The sequence below is a fragment of the Cnephaeus nilssonii genome, assembly GCF_951640355.1.
Source record: "Cnephaeus nilssonii genome assembly, chromosome: 9".
Lineage (NCBI taxonomy): Eukaryota > Metazoa > Chordata > Mammalia > Chiroptera > Vespertilionidae > Cnephaeus > Cnephaeus nilssonii.
This window is the reverse complement of record NC_137080.1, coordinates 32,700,154-32,726,044: the sequence shown is the minus strand read 5'-3', so window position 1 is coordinate 32,726,044 and position 25,891 is coordinate 32,700,154. Positions and strand designations below refer to the sequence as shown.

Genomic DNA, 25,891 nt, shown 5'->3' with positions numbered 1-25,891 from the left:
ACCTGCCAGGATAGAAATGTACTTATGTACATACAGACAGCCTCCCTCCCACCCCACCTTCCCCTTCGCCCCCATATGTTGATGACCTCACCTGCAGAACAGAGAATAGCCAGCTGCCACCCTCCACACCGAACACTTCCTGGCCATCACGTCTGTCTCCGGCCGTCGCGGGGGGGATGCGGCCCAGGCGTGTGGGCTCCAGCCTGGGCTGGGTCAGCTGGAGGCTCATTCCCCAGACAGGGTGAAAGGCAACAGAGTTTTCAGAGCAACAGCTGAGGTGGAGAAGTCTGGCACAGCTGGCCCTGCCCCGAGCCCGTGCGCTCTGGAATGTTGAGCCCTTCAAATATGCTGTGCGACGCAGTACACACGTGAGCAGGCACCGATCCGCCCGCACAGACACATACCTCCCGGGTGGCTGTCTCCCAGCCCCCGCCCCCTCTTTGGAGCACGGAAAGGAAGGCTCAGGCGGGAACGGCCTGTTTGAAGTGGCGTGGCCATCAAGGAGCGCTGTGTATGGCCCCATGTGTTCAGGCTGGGGATGAAAACTACAGTCACACTGTCACTGACCTGGGCAGGGCCCCACCTTAGAGAGGAGGTGGGGAGGTGGGGACAGAACAAGGGCAACGTGGGCACCGCGTCCAATGCCAGGCACCGCGCTGGGCATCCTGCACAATGACCCTCAGAGAGAGATGTCACTGGGCTCGTTATCAATTAGGAACCTGAGGTTAGAGAATAGAGAAGTTAAGTCCCACAACTAGCAGAACTTAAATTCAGGCTCAGGCTCTGTCCACACCAACGCCGACACCAGCGAGAGCAAGCTGCCTCGGTGGACCGTCTACGCAGAGCTGGGCCCAGGGCGTGCTCTGTTTGGACTGGGTCGCAATATGAAAGAGGGATCAGGCCACAAGGAAGCTTGGAGACCACCTGACTCACACTCATCTCTGTGTAACTGAGCTGAAGCCTGGCGGGGGGGCGGGGACGGGGGAGAGGGGCGGGGGAAGGTGACCCAGATGATCAATCACAGACGGGGAGCTCATTGAAAGTACCAACCCCTGACACTGACCTTGCCCTCGTACCCACAGCCTTGGCAGATGGCAGTTTACCAGCCTTGGCAGACGGTAAATGGAGTAAAGCGGAAGAATACATAATATGCACGCTGATGCCTGGTTCTTGGCACAGCCCATTTATTTTGTGAAACCTATGCTTGCGGCCCTTCCCCCCTCTGGTGAGCTCAAAGGGCCAGACAATGTAGGACGATGGGCACTCAGCGAGAACACGGCCCCCTGAACCAGGCCAACCCGACATGTGACCTGCCCTCAAGGACACGCCTCCACTTGGCTTCTTCACGCCAGGGCCCATGTGCACGTCCCCCACGGAAAAACCTGGTGTTCCCCTCCCCACCCACAGCCCTGCCACAAACAGGATGTGGAAACAGGATGCATTCGTCTCAGCTCCAGGGACGAGGCTTGACCTGGATTTCCTAGCAAAGGCGCAGGCCTCAGCAGCGGCTGGTCTGCGCCCCAGGGCCTTTCGTGACCCCGAGCAGGTCTCTAGTGCTCACGTCTGTGAAGGAGAAGGAACAGAGAGCCCCAGCTGGTCACACAGGAGGGAAGGCTCTCAGGACCACGACGACGGCAGACCCAGCCCCCCTGGCACTTCTGCAAAGAAATGAAGCCTGCGCCCCTCCCCAGCAGCTTCTAGGAACAAGCTCGTGAGGAAGAGTGAGGAGGACTCATTGGGGAAAGAACTTAGTAAAAGAATTTCTTACATATTTCAAGGAGGCTGGAGGTTACCAAAAACTGGATTCAAAGCTCCATTCTTAATGGAGCTGTAACAGACAGATATTCTTTCAAAAAGAAAACAAGCCCTTGTGTGCAAGTGCACATGGTATGAAATGTACAGACTAGGTGAATCTACATAGACAGAGAGTAGATTAGTGGTTGCTTCGGGGGGAGGGCCATCAGGAGCCATTGCTAACGGGTAACAGGGCTTCTTTCTGGGGTGATGAAATGTTGAAGTTGGCTGTGTGATGCTGACTCATACCTGTGAATGTACGAAGCACTTTTTTGGTTGTGCACTCTAAATGGGTGACTTGTATGCCATGTGTGTGTACTGTATCTCAAGTTGATTTAAAACAAAAAAGAAAACAGGTGGCCACACAAAAACTTGTATACAGATGTTCACAGCAGCATTATTCATAATAGTCAAAAAGTTAAAACAACCCTAATTCTACACCCATCAACAAATTTTAAAAAAATGTGGCATTTCTATAACAAAAAGGAATGAACCATGGTGAAACCCTAAAAACATTACGCTAAGTGAAATAAGCTCATCAATGAAAATATTTATAACTCCATTTCCACCAAATGTCCAGAACAGGCAAATACACCTATAGAAACAGAAAGTTACTGAGTGGTTGTGCAGGGGTGAAGGCAATGGGGTAATTTTAAGGAAGGACGATGAAAAGGGATGATGAATTCTGCTATAGGGATGCATAGCGTGGGGTGACAACAGTAACAAGCCGGCATCCAGCCAGAGGCTGCCGAGGGCAGGTCGCCGGATTGGGCAATGGGGACACGGCAGAGATGGGGATTTGAGGTAGGCACCTGGAGACAGCGGTTGGAAGCCATGGGCTGTAAGCATCCTGGGAGAGCGCACAGGCTGGATAAAAAGCCCCAGGGGAACACCCAAGAGAAGGGTGCATAGACAAAAGGGAACTGCAGGACGTGGGCAAAACGTAAGGCAGAAGCCACACTGTCACAGGCAGCAAAGGGAGTCAGCGGTGCCGAAGGCAACGAGGCTCAGCAGGCGGGCGGGTCTCTGGGATAGTTACTGTTTCGCCATTGACCTTGGTAACTGGGAGAGGAGAGAAACAGGATGAGGGTTTGGGAGAATGGCAAGATTTTCATGGGATGAAGAAGGAACTCCACATGTTTTTACAGTCACCCATTTGTTTATCCATTATTAGAAGACTTTAACAAAGATCCAGAGTTCTGAGTGGGACACGGACACACACACACACACACACACACACACACACACACACGCACACACACACTCTCTTACATACATGCCCTCGTTCACCGCAGTCCATTGCAAAAGTAGCAAGAAAGCCCAACAGCAGGACACTTCACCTCAACTCTGCAGATCAGGGAAGGCTCTGGGAGGAGCCAAGGCCAGAGCTGGAGTTTTAAGGTTGAGTGGAGCTTGCCAGGTAAGGAGGGTGGGAGGGCGGTGAGAGTGGGGGACAGACAACCCCCAGAAGGAGCATCAATTTCAGAGGCACAGCATGCCTGTCTGAGAAACTGCAGGCGCTTCACCTTGCCTGGAGAGCAGGTCCAAGGACGATGCAAGGGCGCAGGTGGGCAGACAGCAGATATGGGGGGAGGGAGGGGGGAGGAAGGCAAGGGCAGAGATGCAAGCCATCCGGAGAGTCACAGATGAGTGAGAGGAACTGGAACACGTACGTAACAAGTGCAAGGGCTTCTTCCCTGAGGTCTCAAAGGAAGAAGGTGAAGACCAAGGTTTTCGAGGTGGAGAAAAGGATCAAAAGACTCATCAGCTTTCCAGGGAAGCAAATCCATGAGCGAAGCCATGTGCAAATGGAGTGAAGGCTTGCACAGAACATTCACCAACTGCAGTCCATCCACTTATTCCACTCCAGAACACTGCTCTACTGGCTTCCCCACCTTTTATTTATCCTCCGCTTCCATCATGCTATAGATTTTTTTGAACTTTTTCACCATAAAATAGTTCAAGTGTAGTCATAGGTAATGAAAAAAAGTGAAACTTGAATCACTGAATGTTCAGCTCTGGTGAAAGACTTTGCAGAAAAGAGCTTATGAATAGTGGCTAAGGCGATGCCTGGAGATTTATTTTGGACCTTCCTGCCTCTATAAATAAATAACAGAGACCCAGCTTATATCTGAATCAGAGAAAAACTTGCTCCTAGTTCCCAGAGAACCACTGGAATGCAGGTTTAAAGTGCTGCTATTTAATGCTAAGGAACTCAATGTGCCTCTAACCTCTCCACTGCATAAGCAATACAATTATCAGTACTTTGCATTATATACAGGTTAGGAGAATGGGTTCCTAACTGGGATCAAATCTGGGCTCTGCCACTTATTAGTTGTATAGCCTTGAGCAACTTATTAACCTCTCTGGATCTCAGTTTCTGCATTTGTAAATAGAAATAATATTGTACTGAACCTCACAGGGTTGTTGGATTAAGTGAGTCAATGTTAAGTGCTTAGACCAGTTTCTGGCCCATAATAAGCACTCAATAAACATTATCGACTATTTCCTGCTTTTTCTTTTCCAATTCTCAGTCCATAAGAGCCAACCCGTTTAAGACTACTTTTTTCTAGATACACACCTAGATAAAACCACAGGCTCCCCCACAAGTTTCCTCAGAAGCAATCAATGTAACTAATCCTGACACAGAGCTTATGTGTTAGACACCGAGCTAGTTTTCAGACTACCCTGCCTTTCTATATACACACACACACACACACACACACACACACACACACACACACACACGAAAGCTTACATTATTGTGGGAAATACTGCCAGCTTCCTACACGCTGTCTCTTCTCCCTCCTTCCCTGGGAAGCCCGACTTGTTCAGGGCAGCAATGGGCTCAGCTAAAAACTCACTTCTCCAAACTCCACTTTGTCTATGGAGGCCAAGGGCCCCAATTCTGGGAACCCTTTCTTTGCTTTCTTTTCCCCCAAGCACCATCTTAGACATATACTTTTTCCTAGTCCATCTCCCTACACGCAGCTCTTGTGAGCTCTTCATCACAATATCCTGGACCCCAGGCCAGCATCCTGTACACAGAGCTGTTGCTCACTGAACAGGCGCTGCAGGGAGACACGAGTGCGATACAGGGTTGCATGGGGTTTCTCAGAAAGCTTTAAAATAAATGTGCCTTTGTTCTTTTTCCCCCTTACCTTTTCCCTTCACCCTGTTTGTCTCTCCTTCCCACCTGGAAGATGCAGCAGCCACTTTAAAACAGGACACACACACACACACACACACACACACACACACACCAAAAAAGACACAGTCTGGTTCCTGAAAGCTTTCTGAGCCTCAGTGCCAACCATGGGACACGGGTTATCTAATGAACCTTGGGTTTGTTTATGCCCCTATTTGTCATGCTTTCCATTATCTGAGGCTAAACTCGTTTCTAATAGATACAGTTATAAAGATACCTCTGAGCAAAATGGCCTTGCTTTCTAGATGTTCTTGAGACTAACTGGTGAATAACAAGACATTTAACTAACATTCACCTTTCAGCCAGGTGACACAAACCGAAGATTGGTGTAAGGAAGTAGGCTGTCTCAATAGCCAACATAAATAGATACAAATAGAAGAGGTTCAAGTGAAAGCTCCCTTGGTCTTCTTTATTATATTTCAGTGAAAGCACATGGAGAGATTAGACAGACTGTAAGAAAATAAGGACGAACGGGGCCTTTCTCGAACCAGGGAGGGGCAGGTCTGTTCTATACCTCTCTAGCTCCCCGTCTATCTATTTCTCTATCGTCTAGCATCTATCTATCATGCAGGTCACCCATATCTCCAGGCCAAATTAGTATCAGCTAGCAGCCCCACTAGGTAGGGTATCCAGGGGCAGTGATGTCAGCTGTTGGACTTCTCACTGCCTGTCTTCCCTACAAAACGCCCACCTCTTCTGGTCAGACCTATCTATCTATATATGAGGCTAATATGCAAAGTGTCCCCTTGGGAGTTCAACCTGGAGTTCAATCGCTCGCTATGGCGTGCACTGACCACCAGGGGGTGACGTGGAACGAAGGAAGGCCCCAGCCAGCAGCCGGTAGCTGGGGAAGGGAGGCCCCGGCTGGCCCTGATCACCAGCCAGGCCTAGGGACCCTACCGGTGCACGAATTTCGTGCACCAAGCCTCTAGTATTATTATAATTTAACACCTGTATTACTATATTACTGTTAAATGCTAAATACTCCTGGGAGAGATGATGTGTTTTTTTTAGAAATCAGACATTTGCCTCACAATTAATGCCTGAAACCGTCCGTAAGCAGGTTTTAACTGGAGGAGAAGGGAAGAACCACGGTGTGCCCAGGCCCCTGAGACAACTGGGTGGGGTGAGGGAGACCGTAGTTCTGGAAGGCAGGAGTCACAAGGGCCAGTGGCTCGACTCCCATGTGGTCTAGTGCAATCTGCGTTTAAGGGCAGGGCTGCTGTAGGATTCGTCCACTTTTGTTGACTGAGTTCTCTTGACTTTCAAATAAAAAGCATAAGGCAATTTCTGCCCGTAAAACAACACAGCTGACTCAGAGGGATATTTTGGTTGGCACCAGACACAGCCCTCTGGTTTGCCAGGTCATCCTCCAGGGCTTGTGAAGCTACCAGCAAGCATTTGGATCTGAAGACTAACAGGATTTTGCATTTCAAAGTATTTGCATTTTCAATTACACAAACACAAACAATTCAACATAAACACTGTGTTAAACCTACTCCCACTGTAATCTGACCTAGAGTGCCCTTAGTGATACCTCAATCTTTCTAGATAATCCTTTTTGGAAGATTTAATCCAAAGTAATTATTAATTTAAGAATAAGTACCACCATTCTGCAAGCCATAGTTAAAACTGATTCAGACAAGAATCATTAAAGGAATCTCCTAGCCCCTGTGGCTCAGTGGTCTCAGGTTTGATTCCTGGTCAGAGAACATACCCAGCTTGCAGATTTGATCCCCAGTCAGGTGGAGTATGGGAGGCAACTGGTATCTCTCTTTCTCTCTCTCTCTCTCTCTCTCTCTCTCTCTCTCTCTCTCTCTCTCCTCTCTCTCTCTCATTCTCTCTCCCTCCTTCTCCCTTCCTCTCTCTCTAGAATCAATTTTAAAAAAAAGGAATTTAAAACTACTAGGTAAAAGTTTGATGAGGAACAAGATACAGACATGGTCTCAGGTGATCTCCCACAGAATATTTTTTAATGCAAAGGGAAAATTGTAACTTCTCAGAAGAAACCAAACAGATATCACCTCAATCAAATGATTGCAATTAGTAACACCAATAATGGGACAAACTGATATGAGGCACTGAGGAGAAAACATCAAAACTGGATTTGCTGAATCTTAAAAAGAAACCCAGATTGAGGAATATTTCACGGAACAACCAGCCTACACTCCTTAAAAATATCAACATCATAAAGGACCCAGAAAAGCCAATAAGTCCTTTCAGATTAGATGTGACAAGAAACATGACATGTAAATGCAATGGATGATTTTTGCTAAGTGTTGTATTGAAAAAGAAGTGTTATAAGAAACACTGCTGGGACGATGAAAGAAACCTGAATATAAACTGTACTTTAGGAAAGTCGGTATTAAAATGCCTCTACCTGGTAATTATATTGTGGCTGTAAGAGACTGGCTGTGTCCTTAGGAGATATAAGCTGGAGTATTTAGGGCAGTGTGCCGTGATGTCTATAATTTACTCCCAAATAGTTGGGCAGTAATCATGATTAGTGATATTATACAGGAAAAAAGAGAGAGCAAGAGTGTGAAAATCGGTGAGTCTACGTAAAAGTTATATGGACATTCATTGCACAATTGTAAGTTTTCTGTAAGTTTAACATTTTTCCAACAGTTCTTTAAAGTAAAAAAGAATTCCATGAGTCTTAAAAACTATTAATAAGAAAGTGAAGAGCAAAATGTATTAAAACTTTCCATTTATTTAGAAACACCAAAGTTTAAGCAAACCATTTGAAAGAACACAAACAAAATGGCAGTACTGCAGATGAAGAGATCGCTCTGTCAACAGCTTTCCTGTATGTATGCTTTCAATTTTTGTTGTTGTTGTTAACCTCCGAGGAGGCTGTAGTCTCTCTGCCGGCCACAAGAGTCATGCCACATTTCTCTAAGTGAAGGATACAAACACGGAAAGAATGACTCCCCACAATTGAGGGGAAGAAGAAATGCCAAGCCTAAATTAGTACAAATTTGGTGAGTCACGTCCTCTCAGGAGGAAAGACAGGCATTTCTTGTTTCCTGGAGGATTTTGGAGATTCTGAGGGAACACCTGAGTTCTCAGCTTGAATCACAAACTAGGTCAGGTGAACCTACAGCCCCCTCACTCAACACTTCTGCCCACGCTCAGCTCAACCTCACACTACCTCCAGTTTCAAGGTCATTGTCAAGTCAAATCTCTTGACTAGTTGCTGGGATTTGTTCTCTTTGTTGCTGGCAGAATACACGCCACTAAAACAAAGGAAATTCAAGATAATTGCACATCTATCCATCCTCTGACCTTGAGGGGGTAGCGGCCTTGGTTTTCTTTTGTGCATCACCCCGCACGGGCCTCAGTCCTGAACGAGATCCGCTGAGCCTCTCCCACTGAGAGCTGAAGGCTTGGCAAAGCAGCCTTCCCCCCTAGAAGCGGCCCAGCCAGCAGCACACACACGTGGACGGATTAGGCAGGGCTGTGCTGTAAAGCACACACACGCTCTCCCAACGTGTGCTTTTCATTCCAGAAATACTTTATTCCTAAACCACTTCTATGTCTCTCTTGGCATGAAACGGTATAAGTGGCCCTGTGCCAAAGGAAGTGTCTGTTTAAACAAGTGGACTTTCTTAAAATTTCTTTACCTCGGAAGGTCATAAATAGAACATTCTGGCGTAATTATAATGGAATAAAGTAGAAAAGGGAAAGGTCATAGAAAAAAAAAGACATTTGTGTTGTTTTTATACTAGGTAAAAGAAATACGAAAAATACGAGCTATAATATAGAATTACCCTCCAAGGGAGTAAAAACGACAGGATCCAAGTTAGGACGGGGAAGCAAAAATATTACCTTGAAGGTCCGTGAGCATTTGCCACCTTCGGTCACAAGCGTTTATTCCTGTTCTAAGGTCACCCACCAAATCAAATTGCAGAGGAGGGTGTTTCAATCATGGTTTTACCCTGGAATGTAATTTTGTACCTTGCTTCCTTATTTATGACCTTCATCGTATACCCAAAACTAATGTAAAAGAAGAAAACCCATTTTGGTTGACTTAACTGTCCTTTCCCTTTCTCCATGCTCACTTCCAGGTATTCATTTAAGGTTCAATCACAATAAGCAGGGTGAAATCAATAACTCTTCGCAGAATCGTTAGGCATCACCAGATAAATTACAATTGAAAACACGCTCTTATTATTTACCTATAGACAGGAGCGGGCAAAAGTACATTTACAGTCATTATTTATTATTGTATTATTTACTTGTATTATTTGTCTTCTTATTGTTGTTAATATTTCATATCCTTACTTGTGATTTATCTTCTAGGTAATGATGGCTAGTAATTTAACTACCGACCCACAAAAGTGGATACTTTATACAAAAACCTACTTTTGCCCACCCTGTACATGTACTCATACACACAACATACAAGGAAACTGACATCAAGCTCCACAGAACATACACAACACAATCACCCTCAGCATGGATCTGAAAGACCCTTTTTCCTAGAATTTCTGACCCTGAAACTTACTTTCTTTCCACTTCTGGTGTTGATGCGGCGCTACAGAAACCAAGCGACTCCTAGGAGAGAGAATTCACAGCATCAGTACAGGCAGAGCGGCAGGCTTCATGAGAATAGCACTTAAAAAACAAAAAGCAGAAGCAAAGAGAGGTGATTAAAGCCACTGTGCTTACTTCGATCTGGGACCGCAGCTGAAGTGACGTGGGGCTGGCATCGGCTTTCTCCTAAAACAGAACAGATGCTGGTTTAATGCGACTTCCAAACGTGGCACACAGCAAGACAAGTCGGTCTGTAACCAGAGATGGGGGAATCTGGGAAGCGCTGGGCTACAGTGGGAGGAGATGGCGGAGATAAACAGATTTTCTGGGAAAACTACAGTGTTTTTAAAATGAGAGCTCTAGCCTCTTAAAATAGAACTGTTTTCTGAACTCCACAGCCTGACATACGGACAATTTTATATGCAGAAGCAAAAGGTACAATCTAACTGAAGAATACTGACAGATAATGGTGACTTCATTCTCTAGGTGTGATCAGCCGGTCACTGGGACACAGAATTTACAGCGACGTGTTTGTGTTCAGTTTCTTTTTCAATAGAGTTCCGATCTGACTTTTAAAGTTCTGCATATATGCAGGGCATTCTGTAATGTAGGGCTAATTGTAAGTGTCTTTAGGAAAGTGGGAAGTTAGCTTGGTATTATCTCATATTCCTAAGAATCACCAGGCTCCTGTATGTAGTACACATGAATTTTTCTAGATGAAAATTTAAAAACAAAAAAACCTCCAGCATCTAGTAAAAAGGTGACGTAGAGGCAGGACGTGACGAGTGCACTGAGAAGTCATTAAGTCTAAAGAGGAAGCAAACACGTCTAGAGATAAAACCATGTAGTACAGCACTCTCACTTTACAGTTAAAAAAAAATCGGTATCCCCTTGGAAAGAAAAAGAAAACTAAACCACAGTTACCTGTGATGAAAATAATTAGTGAAATAAGCTTTGGCAGCAAAGCAGGACAATTGCGCCATTACAAGTGTTAGAATGTGCCACAGGAAAGGAAGAGTAAATGGAGCACAGGCCACCACACTGATAGTTTCCCTCAAGTAGAGGAAAATTCTAACTCGACAGGGGTGCTGATGGGGAGGCCCTCACCAGTGTGTGGTCCCCCGCTGAGCAACAGGTCATAAGCAGGACAATGGTCAGTTTTAAAGGAGTACTATCACTAACATTATACACGTCTGAAATAGTATCAGATGATATTTAGCTGTGTTAATAATTGTCATATTCTTTAGGATTGCACATGTACTCTATGAAGACCGTAATGTGAGTTTCAGCTAACCTTCTGGAAATAGGAGCAGGTTACTCAAGGCCTTGGAGGGGCGGGTGGGAGGTAGGTAGGAGTCAATGGGAAAAGAAAAGCGGGGAGGACATCTGTTATTCTTTCAACAATAAAGACCTATTTTTTAAAAAATTCTCACCTGCCATCTAATCGTTCAATTTATACTCATGTAGCTGATTTCATCATTAGCATGATTACCAAACTAGATCGATATTTTTAAAACTTAGCAATAAAATAATAAAATAAGAGTAACTCAGAGTAAATTCATAAATGTAAAACAGGTAACCGGAATCCAGTACAGACACAGACTGCAAAGTGAAGGTACTGGGGCGCCTCGGTCTGAGAACGGGATGATTTGGGACAAGACGACCAACAGAGGTAAGTGCTGTCCCGGACCCACTCCCCCTAGTCCCGGGGCCTCATCTGTTAGGAAAGCAGGGAGTGGCATGAAGCTGCACAGAACTTCTCTCTGGTTAGCGTCCTGGTTTTCATTGCCATCTTTGCTCATTACAGGCAAACCTGATACACCATTTTTACAGGACAATGTACGGAAACGTTCGAGTTACATTCCAAGTCCAATGGGTATGACGTCAGACTCAGGTGTAATCAACAGAAGGGGTGCATATTTCTGAGGTTCCCAGTGTGCAGTCCAATCCTGATGCCCTGATAGCTAACCTCTTAACATCCTGTAGAGAAATTTACCAACTTAAACAGCAGGAGGTAAGCAAAGGTATATATTTTGCCATTTTTTCATTCTAAGTTGTCCTCTTCAGCAGTCAGTATGGAAGGCTCACAGTGATAACAAACTCTTAGTTCCTCTGAAATGCCCCTTTAATTAATACCCAACTCTAGTAGACGTCCTCCCAAAACCATTAAAAAAAATTTTTTTTAATATATTTTATTGATTTTTTTTACAGAGAGGAAGAGAGAGGGATAGAGAGTTAGAAACTTCGATGAGAGAGAAACTGCCTCCTGTACACCCCCTACTGGGGATGTGGCCGCAACCAAAGTACATGCCCTTGACCGGAATCGAACCTAGGACCCTTGAGTCCGCAGGCCGACGCTCTATCCACTGAGCCAAACCGGTTTCGGCTAAAAAAAATTTTTAATGCTCGATTCAACTCTCTCCCCTTCTTCAGTTCTTAACTTTTCTTCCCAAACTCTCAGTCTCTACCTAGTTAGGTAATAGTCCATGATAGGGCATTTTCTGCTAGCATTGTACATTTTTATCTGTGTTTTTATTTACTGAGTGCATCTTTTGTCACTCAATACCGTAAACATAACATTTTTGGTATGTTGTGCAAAATATAACTGTTCCTGCATCAGAAGCGGGTACTTGGTAACAACCATATTAAATGTTCCACGATCAATTCATCTTCACATGTTATTTTGTTACTTATAATAAACATTTGAGTGTGTTTTTGCTACTTTTTAGGAAATTGGGGGCGGGCGGGGGGGGAGTGGTAGTTCGATACACAATGTGTTAAAACTCTTCCCTTTAAAATAATAGACCCAGTAAATGTTTCCATGCAGAACATCTGTTTTATCAGGAACAGGAGATGTTAAACAGGAGCTTTTGTACAATGATATTTCCGGTCGTGTTTTTCTTTTTTTCCCCCCAGAACATCCCACAAAATAATGTTTTTTTAGAGCAAGTATCAATTTCATCTCTTAAGGAAAGACTACCATCGTTATTAAGAAGTATTTCTTAGAGCAAACACATCCTCAAGTAAAAAATATTACACAAATAAGGAAAAGCTGTAAAACTGTCCACTAAGTAAGGACCTATATGATGTTTGGAGAGAAAACAGAATGGACTCCTGGAAAATTCTATTACTATGACACTGATGGGTTCCACATTATATCCATCACAAATGTGCAGAATAACTAATAATTACTATCATGCATGTATGTGTGAATTGTATGAAATATTTAAGACATAAATATATATAATAAAAATATAGCCAACCTTTGTGGGCCCACGGAGCCTGAGAAATGGAACATTACAGAGTGAAAGCTAGCAGGTGTTCTGATATACGCCAGGACAAAACACCTGTGTGCAGCGTATGAAATACGTCTTAATGGACTTGTCATATAGGTATGCAGTAGAAGTGCTGGATGACATTTTTATATTAAAAAAAATTTTTTTTTTCACGGCGCAATGTGGAGTGGAAAGCCCTGATGGAGTCAGTCAGAAAGAGCACCAGCTAGTGCCAGCAATAAAGGGTGCTGCCTACAAAATAAAGAAGCAGGAATTCAGGTCAGATGGACGGAAACGCTCAAGACAGCCCCTTCCATGCCCAGTCTATAAATTAGGCTGCCAGTTCTGGGCTTCCAATTCCATTGCTTCTGGTTTAGGGGGGGGGGGGGGGGGGGGCAGCAAGCCATGGTTCCTGAGTTCCAGCAGAAGGAAGTCCTGATGAATGGGAAGGCAGAGTAATAAGAATTAAAGGGATCTATCTACCTGAGGGCCTAGCCCCACTTCATTTGAGAAAATATTGATGGTTCATAGTATAGCTTCTGATTTGGAAGTCCTCATGTTGATGGAAATAGTATCTATCTATCTTTGGGGCATGTTGTAAAAAGAGAAGATTTCTGAGAAACAAGATTCTGCTCTCCATTCTCAACATATTCTGACTGTTCTCTCCCTCAATAACCTACGCAGCAGTGACTACCACTGTGTAACAAATCACCCCAAACTTAGCTGCAAAAACAACAAACATTTTATTATGCTCACCTATTCTGTGGTCAGAATTCAGAAAGGGGACAACAGGAATGGTTTGTGTGTGCTCCATGGTGCCTGGGCCTCAGCTGGGTGATGATTGGGGTCATAATCCTGGGGGAGCGCGCTCGATCGCTCGCTAGCACACCTGGAGGCTGGTGCTGGCTCGCAGCTGGGACCTCAGCAGGGGCTATCCGCTGGAACTCCATACATGGCTGCTCCAGGTAGCTGCTTGGACCTCTCTCACAGCAGGGGGTTGGGTTTCAAGAGCAAGCACACCCAGAGAGCCCAGCAGGAGCTGCATTACCCTTTCTAACACAGCCTCTGACAGCGTCCCTACTGCTGGAGTTGCAAACTCTCCTAGAGCCAAGAGGCCACACAGCCCCCATCTCTCATCGGGAGGAGAGTGGAGGTCCCGAGGTAGGAAGAGCACTGGGCGGCGGGTATCATCATGGCCTGATTTAGAAATCAGCCTGCCATCCTGAGTGCCAAGGAGATGGGGCCTCAGCTAAGTTCTCGAAATGAGGAATGAGGTGAGACAATTTGATCCATGTTCAATATCCAGAGAGCCACATAACACTAGCGACTGAAACCGAACCTCTAATTGTAAATTAGGGTATTATGACTTAGTTTAAATTTTTAAAGTAAATTTAAAAGGAAAGTGGATGTATAAAAGTTGATATATGGATTAAACTATTCATCATTAAGCCACATCTGGACACCTTTGTTACGAATGACAAATATCCCCTGGCTGGTGTGGCCCAGTTGGTTACGCATCCTCCCATGCACCAAAGGGTCGCTGGTCAGGCCCTACATGCCTAGATGCGGGCTTGATCCCCAGCAGGAGGTACACAGGAAGCAGCCGATCAATGTTTCTCTCTCCCTCTCCCTCTCCCTCTCCCTCTCCCTTCCTCTCTCTCTAAAATCCATGAAAACATATTTTTAAAAAAGAAAAGAAAAAGAATGACAAATATCATTAACATTTAAAACTCTTAGTGAGTTTGTAAATTATAAATGCTAAAGGAACATCCCTACCTTAGTGAAACCCAAACTAAACATAAATGTAGGCCAACATGTGTGAGTGTATGTGTGTGCACACGCCCAGGAAAAGGTCTGATGACATGCACCAAATGTTAACAACTACTTACACTATCGTTCTCTTTGAGGTATTAACATTCGTAATAACTAATGTCATAGAGAACCATGCGTAAACTTTACGACTAACAGTGAAGGTCCATGATGATTTTAGAAATCATCTCATATTCCTATTTTGACTGAAGGAGACTAAACCATAGTACTCTATGGGTTTTGGTTTGGTTTGGTTTTTTAAGGAATCAGATGACAAAAATATTTACTGGGGGGGTGGGAGACCTCAAATCCATTTCTTGTCAACTTGGACAACCTCTGGAAATAACAGCTCCCTAAATGTTTATTACATCTAACATAGAAGCAAAAAAACGAACCAATGTTTCTAGATGAAATCAGTGGCTTGCCAAAACCCAAACCAAAGTCTACGAGTGCCTCTACGCGCCCACCTGCTGGTGCAGGTGCAGTACACCTACAGTCACACCCACAGCACACAACTGAGGCTCTGACCCTAAAGGACGCATTTTCACGCTACAGTGACGAAACCCTTGCAAAACACACCGGAGTAAAATACCACCGGGCCAGAAGAAGGTCCTGGGAAACGTATCATGCCCTCTGCCCCACTCCAGCGTTGCTTCCACCTTGTTGTGGAAATCCACACCTCTCCGCCCTTTAGTGCTGCCAGTGCTCCAAGCCAAATGAAGTTTACAGCTGGAAAAGCAGGAGGGAGAACCCTCTCCCGTTCCCAAGGCAGAGAGGAAGGTCAGGCGCCCATCAGCGCAGCTCCAAGCCACGCTCACCTCCCCCGGAAGCCCAGGAAGGAGGAGGCGGAAAGGCGAGAGGACTGCACGCTGAGCCGGGGTCAGCCTGCAGGTAAACACCACAAACACCACGGGTGACTGCTGAGGCCTTCCGTTCCAGGAGGGAACCCCTCTAAACGGGGGGGGGGGGGGGGGGGGGGGGGGGGGGGGGCTGCCGGGGGCGATTCACACAAGCCTGTGGCATCTACCACTTTATAAGGAGACTCCCAGGAAGTTGTGTCTTGTTAGGAGAACACACCTTTTACTAGGAACAAAATTGACCTAAGAGTGCTATGATATGAATGTAAATCTTAAAAGGCACAGGGAAGACCTTTTAATTATCCGCAAAAACAAGTCTACCAAGTTGAAGCATTCAACTTTTCATTTTACTAGCAGGACCTGGCTTATCAACAGTACCGTACAAATGGCCTCGGCACTTCCCGGGGGTGGACACGACATCCAGCCACGCTAGATGGTGTCACCGCCCCCCAAGGGCACACAACCCGCCGCTGTTGCTGATCCGGATTAACAAAAGCGACAGGAAGCAACCAAATGACCCCACTTAACTTCGCTTTCCTTCCGTTCCTCCCCATCTCCTCTTTCATCTAATCACCCCTTAATTTTAAAGAGATGGAGTGCGCACATTCCACGTGCTAAGCACTGTCTAGTCAGCAAGGATGAAAGAGTGAGAAACGCCTTCAGGGCGCTTGCACTCTGGTGACTCCTCGGGTCATGCACAGGAATCGTGGCCCTCGAGGGCTCCACCACAGGTCCTGCCGTTCTGGCATGAGACAGCGCCCTCTGGGCAGCTGTGCTCGGCTCTGGATGCCACGTCTTCCGGAGGATAATGAAAACCGGGAGAACCTTCGCTAGCATGGTGTCTGGAAATGGGATCATATAAACAGGATCAATGGGAGGAACTGGGCTGTTTACTCAGAGAAGGAAAGGAAAATACAAACATGTAAAAGGCTTCTAGGGAGCGGAGGCCAGACAGCTGCCTGGAGCCGGTTCCCACGGCACACAGCACCCTGAACGCTGGACGCAGAGGGAGGATGCAAGGGGGGGAAAGCACTTAGGACGTTTTTAAGCAACGCATGATTATAAAGAAAATAAAATCCCAAGTATTAGTGAAGACACTAGGTACTGAACTGGTCTAAAACTTGCAAAGAAAACATTTTAGTTTTTTAAAAGCAATCTTGAGCTTACTTATTTGGAAATAACCTTTAGAAATATTAGGTTATCTAGCCCTGGCCATTGTAACTCAGTTGGTTGGGCCTTGTTCTGCGCACAGAAACGTTGCAAGTTCAATTCCCAGTCAGGGCACATGCTGGGATTGCAGGCTCGATCCCAGGTAAGGGGCATGCAGGAGGCACCCAATCAGTGTTTTGCTCTCACATTGATGTTTCTCTCTTGCAATCCCTCTTCCTTCCTCTTGCTCTAAAAATCAATAACAAATCTGTTTTTTAAAAAATATTAGGTTTCTAGAGGCCCCGTGCATGAAATTCGTGCAGTTGGGGGCTAGGGGGTCCCTCAGCCCAGCCTGCACCCTCTTCAATCTGAGACCCCTTGGGCAATGTCCGACTGCCTATCCCTATGGGATCGGGCCTAAACCGGCAGTCGGACATCCCTCTCACAATCCGAGACTGCTGGCTCCTAACCACTCGCCTGCCTGCCTGCCTGCCTGACTGTCCCTAACCGATTCTGCCTGCCAGCCTGATCAACCCCTAACCACTCCCCTGCCAGCCTGATTAACACCTAACTGCTCCCCTGCCAGCCTGATCCCACCCAACTGCCCTCCCCTGCTGGCATGGTCGCTCCCAACTGTCCTCCCCTGCCGACCTGATCTCGCCCTCAACTGCCCTCCCCTGCTGACCTGATCTCGCCCCCAACTGCCCTCCCCTGCTGGCCTAGTTGCCCCCAACTGCCCTCCCCTACCGGCCTGATCTCACCCCCAACTGCCCTTCCCTGTCAGCCTGATTGCCCCTAACTGCCTCTGCCTGCCTGATCAGCCCTAACTGCCCTCCCCTGCCAGCCTGATCTTGACCCTAACTGCCCTCCTCTGCCAGCCAATTTCGTTCTGACTGGTGAGTTTCTATGCCAGACAGCGTCAAAAGCTCCACCTTCTAGGCAGCCATTGGCTCCTCACACTTCACCCAGATTTGGTTCTGATTGGTTGGTTTCTATGCCAGTCAGCATCTCTGGGCCTATCAACGGGGCCTGATCAGAAAGGCAGGACTGATCAGCAGCCCTGGTGGAGGCCTAGAGAGAAATGGAGGCGCAGCTGCTGGCCTGGCCTGGAGAGAAAGAGAGAGGTAAGTGCTGATCAACAGCTGCCACAGAGGCTACAGAACAGACCCTGCTTCTCTCTTCAGGCCTCTCTCTGGGCCTGATTCGCAGCTCCCTCAGCAGTCAATGCTGGGTCACCATGCCTGCTGCCGTAGCAGTCAGTGCTGGGTCGCCACGGCAACCCAGCGCTGACTGCAGGACTGACTTCCGGTTGGTCGAGCCTTTGGTCATGACAGATCTAGGGTTTTTTATATATTAGGATAGGCTTGAAATGACTATAAGCCATTCTAGATCAAGATTTGTAATGATAAGCTCAATGCTCTTAGTAATCATTATTAACAAGCAATTTTATACACACAACTGATAAAAATTGTGTTGGCCATTTTTATAACCACTGAAATACTTACGACCATTTATATTTTGAGGATCTAATAGCACTTGATTTGATTAATATCATAGTGAAAATGTAGCAGATTTCAAATCCAGTTGAAATGTTTCATATTAGATCATGGAAAACACTGACAAAGTTGTACTGTGCAGACTGTACATCCAATGTCCACCTGAGGCTGGCTTGGCCACACTGCACCGGCGTCCCTTTGCCCTCACCCCCACGACTGACCACTGCACCTTAAACTCAACGCCTGAACTCTGAACCAAACTCTTCCAAGGCCCCCTGACCACGATGCACAGCAGAGGCGTGCTGGGCCTGGCTGATGAAAGGCATGCCGCCATGTGCTCACTGCCCAGAGGAATCACATACTAAGATTCCGCCCTGGGACGGCACTCCAACAAGTCCTAGAACACTGGTTCTCAAACTTCGTAATCACCTGCAGGGTTCATTGAACACTGAGTGCTGGGTCCCCGTTCTTCCTCCCTCACCCCCTCAGAGTTTCAGATTCACTCCATCTGAGGTGGGCCCTGCTAAGTGGAATGTCTACCAAGTTCTAGATAATGCTGACGCTGATGGCTAGGAACCACACTTGAAGAACTGCTGCCTCAGACGAGGCTGCTCAGAGCTGCTTCTACTCTGGGATTCAGTGATCTGGAGGTTGAAGGGGTTAAGAGATCCTGAGCCACACCTGAACCCTGCCTGGCTTGGTCTTCAGTGCTCTGGAAGGGGATGGTCAAGACTAGAGATTTTAAAGTAAAAGGAAAGAGATGGGCTCAATAATAATAATATTATTATTATTATTCATTTAAAGTATGTTTTTATTGATTTTAGAGAAAGAGGAAGGGAAAGGGAGAAACATTGAGCTGTCTCCTGCACACCACAATCTGAGCATGTACCCTGACCAGAATCGAACCTGTGACCTCTAGGTGCATGGGACAGCGCTCAACCAACTGAGCCACACCAGCCAGGGCTCAATATTATTTATTTTTTAAAGAAAGGGAGGAAGAAAAGCAAGTAAATCCGGGTGTCCAAAATGGAATAAAGTACTTACATTGTGTGAAATCCTTGTCCTTGGAGGATTTGAGCATGATCACAGAGACATCTGCTACCTGGGATGGGGGTTCTTTCAGGAAATGGGTCAAACCTCTGTCTGACTATTGTGATTCTATTACTGGAAATCAAGTAAGATTTTGTGGAGTAATTTACCTTTTACATTATATTTTAATGGCAAAATGAACGACAAGTTCTAACCAATGACTCAAACATTTTAGGATGGATAACCTTTACAAGTCGGTGACAGACAGCCCAAATCTGACCCACTATCCATGCATTCATTTGTTCAACCTATATTTCTTACATGTGAACTCTATACTTAATTGACATGCTGGGTACTGGGATTATAAAATAGTCAGTGACCTTCAGGAGCTCATAGTCAAGGAAGAGAAACCAATAACTGAGAATATAAAATAACAAAAGCCTCCCTTTTATCATATAAATAACATCTGAACTGATTAGTTAGCAGATTGGGTACTTGAATATGGGCTTTATAAAATTATGTAGCCTGGCCAAACTGGAGATTCTAAATTTTAATGAACCCTCTAATAAACTGGCTCACATTTTGTCACAATTTAGTACAATATTACTGTCATTGTAGCTGTGAAATCAACTGGTGCTATCATAACAGTGAACTCTCTTCTTTCTCACTCTTTGAATCGTATTTTCAAACAATCGTTAAAACCTTGGTAACCTTAAGAAGCTTCAGCATTAACGACGGTCCAGTGGATACTGAAATCATCAGTCACAAACCTACTTCTAAAATAAATCAACTTTTGAATTAATAGTGTTAATTAGTGATGTAAAACATTTTTAAATACATGTAAGATGCCATAGTATGTAAGAAAAAAATGTAAGAATAAAATAAAAATTAGAATCTCAGAATGGTGAGACAAATGCCAAATTTTAGCCTAAAGCACACGTTTTATTGCTGTATTAGAAATGCCGGAAAACTCAAGTTTATAATGGAAACTATAGGCAGACTAAACCCCAATGTAATATACATAAATAATATGTTTCTGTTCTTGTGTAGTGATTTTCCTCCCTTCTGAGCATTAATCTTTAAATGACTACTCTATAAATTATTGCACTTAGTTCAAAAAGCAAATGAAATTTAAAATACCCATTTATTAAATGGCTAAAGTGCCACGTTGAAATTACTGTGATTTATCTGTTTCTTTAACGGTTATGTAGCAAAAGTACTTTATTGCTCAAAATTATTACCTGGTTGCATAGTTTACTCTGGTTTAAACATAAATCTACTTCTCCGCCCCCCCCCCTGCCCCACCCCCTTCAGAACAGCAGGTGTTTGCCAGGATCTCATTCATCGTTCATTTATTCACAACCACGAGGCCCAACTTTTTCTTGCTACAACCTGAAGGTGTTATCTATAACATGAGGTTCATAGGAGATAGCACTCAATTAAACTCACATGCACCGGGATTACTATGCGGACGGGGGCAAGGTGGAGCACCATTGAATCAGTACTGAGTTCACTCTGTGCTCATATGCCCACTTGTCAAAGCACTAAAGGCAGCCCTGTCTGTAGAACTGATGTGTTCCTTGGGCATTACCGCCTGCAGATACTGCAGTCACAGCAACTGTGCAGTTGCTGCTGTGATGGCGGAAAGAGATTCTGGTTGAAAATCCAACTTTTCATCCCCAGCAAGAGGGCAGCCTCTTCCTTTCCCTTCTTATGATTTGGTTGGTGGAGAAGTTGGGAAAAAATACGTATTCTCCACCTAGGGGAAAACTTGCCACATACATGATAATGGTCTAAATGGCTCAGTACATAAAGAGTGCTGACAAATAAATAAGAAAAACAAGGCTTTAGATAGAAAAATGGGCAATTGACACAGAAATGAAGACATAAAAATATGTGTGCTCTTAGAAATAATCAAAGAAGTACAATTTGAAACACTATGAGACTACCTTTCATCAAACTGGTAAGGTTTTCTTTTTCCAAATAATATTAAATACTAGGAAGAGTGAAATTTTAAAAGGAGTGCAGCTATGTCGCTAGTGGGAGTGCAATCTGTACAATATTTCCAGGTGGTAATTTAACAGTGCTTCTGGAGTCTTTAAAATGTTCCTGCACTGGCCGGTGTGACTCAGTTGGATGGGCATCCTCCAATGCACCCAAAGGTTGCCGGCTCAATCCTCATTGGGGCAGCGTTCAAGAGACAGTCAATGTTTCGCTCTCACATCGATGTCTCTCATCTGTCTCCCTTCCTCTCTCTATTAAAAATCAATAAAAGTAGCCCAGCTGGTGTGGCTCAGTGATTGAGAGTCAACCTATGAACCAGGAGGTCACGGTTCGATTCCCAGTCAGGGCACATGCCTGGGTTGCAGGTTTGATCAGTGTGGGGTATGCAGGGGGCAGCCAATCAATGATTCTCTCTCATCATTGATGATTCTATCTCCCTCTCTTTCCATCTCCCTTCCTCTCTGAAATAAATAAAATATATTTTCTTAAATCAATAAAAAATATTTGGGGGGAAAAATGGTTTTTACATTTCATTTCATTTATTTATTTATTTATTAGTTTTAATCCTCACCTGAGGACATGCTTAGAAAGAGGAAGGGGGAGGGAAGGAGAGAGATATCCAAGAGAGAGAGAAACATACATGCCCTGACCAGGATCAAACCTGCAACCTAGGTATGTGCTCTCACCTGGAATCCAACCGGCTACCTTTTGGGGCACAGGATGATACCCAACCAAGTCTCTCCGGCCAGGCAACATTTCTATTGTATTTTTAATCCCGGGGTATTGGCATTGTATAATTTAACCCATAAAGCATTAGACAGTGTGTTGAGCAGTAAAGCAAAACAATGACAGAAACAAGTTCAAGGAAGGACAGAACTGGATTAAGCTCTCTATATATATCTTCTGCCACATGTATCAAGGGTTTTGTTAAGGATCACACCGACTGCCATCTGTCCTTGTAGGCAACCAAGGGGAAAACTGAACAGAGTGGTTTAGGAATACATAAAAGCAAATCATTATTTTCTTAAAAATCCTCTCTTAAATCATTACATTCAAGTGGTACACATTTTAAAAATGGACTTGATGAACTGATTCAGCTACCCACACCAAGGTGATAGCAAATAACAACAGAAAGAGCAGCCACAAACTGGTCAGTATCCCCCATAAACACACCAAGGCTAGTTCTCACCCTGAATCCCACTTACCTACCTGTTGGCAGTCACTGGACTCCACCTATAAATTGAGTACATGACCCAGGGCCAATTCTGTCTTGAGGGGCAAGCAGTACTGTCTAATTATCTTCATCAATATAATCATCACCAACATGATTATAACCAACATCATCATCTTCCTCACTTCCCTGGCTGCCATCATTGCCAACATTTATCAAGTGCCACTTAGTGCCACATACCATTCCAGGCACTTGACATTTAATCTCCTCAAAAACCTTACGAGGTAGGGAATTTTACTATTTCCATTTTACCAACGAGAAGACTGAGGCACAAAGAGATTACGTAGCTTGCCAAGACTGCATGCTAGAAGGTGCAGAGTCTATTTGATGCAGGTGTGCATACTCTTAATAGTCACGCTAACATCTTCTGGCCTTTCTGGTCAGTGCCTGTATGCTGACGACAGAGCCACCTTTAGCTTCCTAAGTCCCTGTCCTCCTTCCCTACTCCTTAGCCTGTACCCAAGTGTTTTGCTTTGCCATTTTCTTCCTTCTCAGGCTTTGTTCTGATAACTGGTCTTCTCCCAGGACAGGCAAGCCAAGTGACTGAGTCCCTTCCACCTGCTCACAGACCTAACAATGGAAAGACATGCAAATACTGGCTGCTCTCATGTTCCACATGCTGCCCTTTACCCCACTACTCTGCTTGAGCACCCCCATCACCTATTGCTTGCCCAGACTTGAACTTCCTAACTGAAGGCCTGAAGCCTCTCCAATCAATCCCTGCCGTGAGGCCACCCCAGTGGGGAGGGGCATATATCCAAGTACTGGTCTCTCCTGCATATTTCTGATCCTGCTAGCAATCACGGGTCTTGTCTGGCAAAAACCTGAAGTTGCTAAGGGTGGTAATGAATCTCGCTTAACACTTACCAATGTCTCAAGGAAGGTCTTGGGTTATCTAACTACGTCAACTGCAAACCAATGAAGATTCATTCCCTCTTGAGGCATCACAACCTCAAAACACAAAGACGCTGTTCTGAGCGGGTGGCAAACACACAGTAGCTCCCTCTTCCTACAAGCCACCGAGGAGCCTGCCACCTGTCAGAGACTGGGCAGTGTAATTAGGTAACACTTGTGATGGGCTTTGTGACATAGAGCACACATGTTGTCCCAGGAGCTCACACATGGCATTCCGCTTGCAAAATTCAAGAGCTATTTTTAAAACCTATCTACCAGTTGAGCAAAACCTAGAGTGTTTCCTTTTGCGGACGATAGTAAACCCATTATTTTTTTCATTAAGCATACCTCAAAAAGAGCATACAACTGGTGGGGATTATTGAATAGGGTACAAAGGACATTTGAAACAAAACTAGTTGCAATCAATGCCAAGTTTTCAGGGAAACTCAAAGAGCTTGCTTTGTTTGGATTCTTTTGAAAATAAGTAATTCAAGGGGGAGAAGAGGGAACGGATGGCATCTTGTCTGACCCGATGTCATTTCCAGGTAGGAGAGTGAGTCAGAGTGCTGGTGGCACAGCCGAGGGCACACTGACGAGACGTGTGGGATGTTGTGAAACCTGCAAATACCAACTTGTTTGGTCAGTTAAGCCAAGTGCCTTGACCGGTGTAGGTTTAAGCATGGGATCACCTTTATCTCCCTGGACTATAAAAAACACAAAGCTGGTGATCCTGTAAAATGGGCGCCTGCTCTCGAGAGTGTTCTAAAAGTCTCATTTTCGCCATGAAAAAAAAAAAAAAAGACACAAAGCTTTTCTGGCAGCAGGAAAAACAAGAGGTTTATTTTTAATGAGTGAGGGTAGGTCCCTCACTCCCTCTTTTACCAATGCCTCCTTTTGCCAAAGGGAACCCTGTAACAGAGTAGGTAGATTTAGTGGGTTGCCTATGGCGAAGAGGTTTGTGGGTAGTTCCTCAAATTGTTGTATTCCTCCAAGGACAGGGACACTGGCGTTCACCTCCTTTCCGCCTGGGCTTTCCCTTCCACAATCAACACACCATCAAGACGGCTCTGCGGTGACGTGCGTCTTGCTGACTCTCAGGAGACTGCTATCAACTTTTCAGTTCTTGAAGTTTGCAGGGTCAAATGCCGGCATGTTCTCAAACCCACTTGCATTATCATCCAGTGTCTAACCTTGCGGAGAGAACAATGCTGATCATACCAGATGTCTTAGTCAAACCTGAACAGTGATCCTCCTTTGATTTAAACCATTCTCTTTCTCTCTGTCTCTCTCTCTCTTTTTTCTTTTTAAGAAAACTGCCCAGGTACTATATTTCCTACAAAATTAATACTTTTCTTCAAGTATTGCTTTTTCAATCTTGTATTCTCCTCCAGGGGCATGACATAACATGGGGCCCTTAGAGAAAAGCCTGGGTCAAAACTATCCAATGTCAGAACAGTAATATTCTTCCCCGTGCTGACAATTGAATAGCCATGTCGGGATGAGGCTCCAGCCAACTGAGCTACCCGGACAGAACTTCCAGGTGCTTCTCTAAATCAGAGGCCACCTGGCTGTGCAGTCCGACAAGAAAGTCCAGACAGAACCTCAGTCTCTACACCTTATAAAGTGAGCTCCTGACCTTGCCCAGACCCAGCCTCCTCTCTCTCTTCTGTTAACAGCCACGTCCACTTCCAGCATCCTCCCTTATCCCTGTCCCTTCCACAGATTCGGTCAAGTTCTAAACTCCAACGGCATGTTTCCGGCATCTGTTTCCTCACTCCCATTTCTACGCCTCGATCTTTGCTCAGGCTTTTGTTACCTTTCATCTTTCTGGATTGTAGCAACAGCTTTCTAACTGCTCTTTCTCCTCCCAAATAATCCACCGCGCTTTTAATAAATCAAACTTCCCAAGCACATCATTCTCAGGTCATTCTCCTAATCGGAAACTTCCATAAGTTTCCTTTTAACCACAAAACAATGGCAAACTATGAAACTGGCATTCAGAAGTTACAACAACACGGGTACAACCTACTCTGCAAGTTACTTAATCCAAATCAATTGAAACGGAACTGTACCAAGCTCTCTTGAACCCCCAAACATGATCAAACTAATACTCACGTAGCTCAACTTACTAAAATTACAGTAACATTTTGTGGATTTGATAAGTCAATACACATGCCAGGTTCACAGTTTCCAAATGATAAATATTTCCCTTTAGAGTCTCATTATTAAAACCTGAGTATTATTCAGAATCACTGAGTTGCTTTAAGAAATCCCTCCTTCCCTCCCCTCCTAATAATAATAATTTTCCTGTGATTGTTTTCCTCTATATACTAGTAATAATCTAGGCTTTGGGCTAGTAACTCTGGCACAAATTATAAGTTTAAAAAACAAACAATACTAGTAAATACTTCATTGTACCACTACACATAATTTTTAAGCAACGCTATTCCTTTCATTCATGAATGCTTTAGGTGTAACTGACACATTAAAGAATCCTCATCTGAAAGTGCCAGCACCTAAGTGGATACCTGCTACTATTGCCAGAAGAGCTTGAGATACAGATTGAAATGTTATGTGAGAAACAAACATCGGGTGCTTGTTCAGCA

The 25,891-nt window shown here is 44.9% G+C and overlaps 1 protein-coding gene across 2 annotated transcripts in view; it reads right to left on the bottom strand.

Moving 5' to 3' along the window:
• Positions 1-25,891, bottom strand: part of SASH1 (SAM and SH3 domain containing 1) — a 169,548-nt gene that overhangs the window by 83,660 nt on the left and 59,997 nt on the right. The window contains exons 3-4 of one of the 2 annotated variants that reach the window (XM_079780343.1): positions 9,677-9,727; positions 9,513-9,562 (exon numbers count right to left, since the gene is read on the bottom strand). In XM_079780343.1, coding sequence (XP_079636469.1) covers positions 9,513-9,562; positions 9,677-9,727 — 101 coding nt within the window. Of the gene's footprint in view, positions 1-91; positions 323-9,512; positions 9,563-9,676; positions 9,728-25,891 lie in introns of those variants that run through there. The other variant, XM_079780344.1, reaches the window with a different exon arrangement.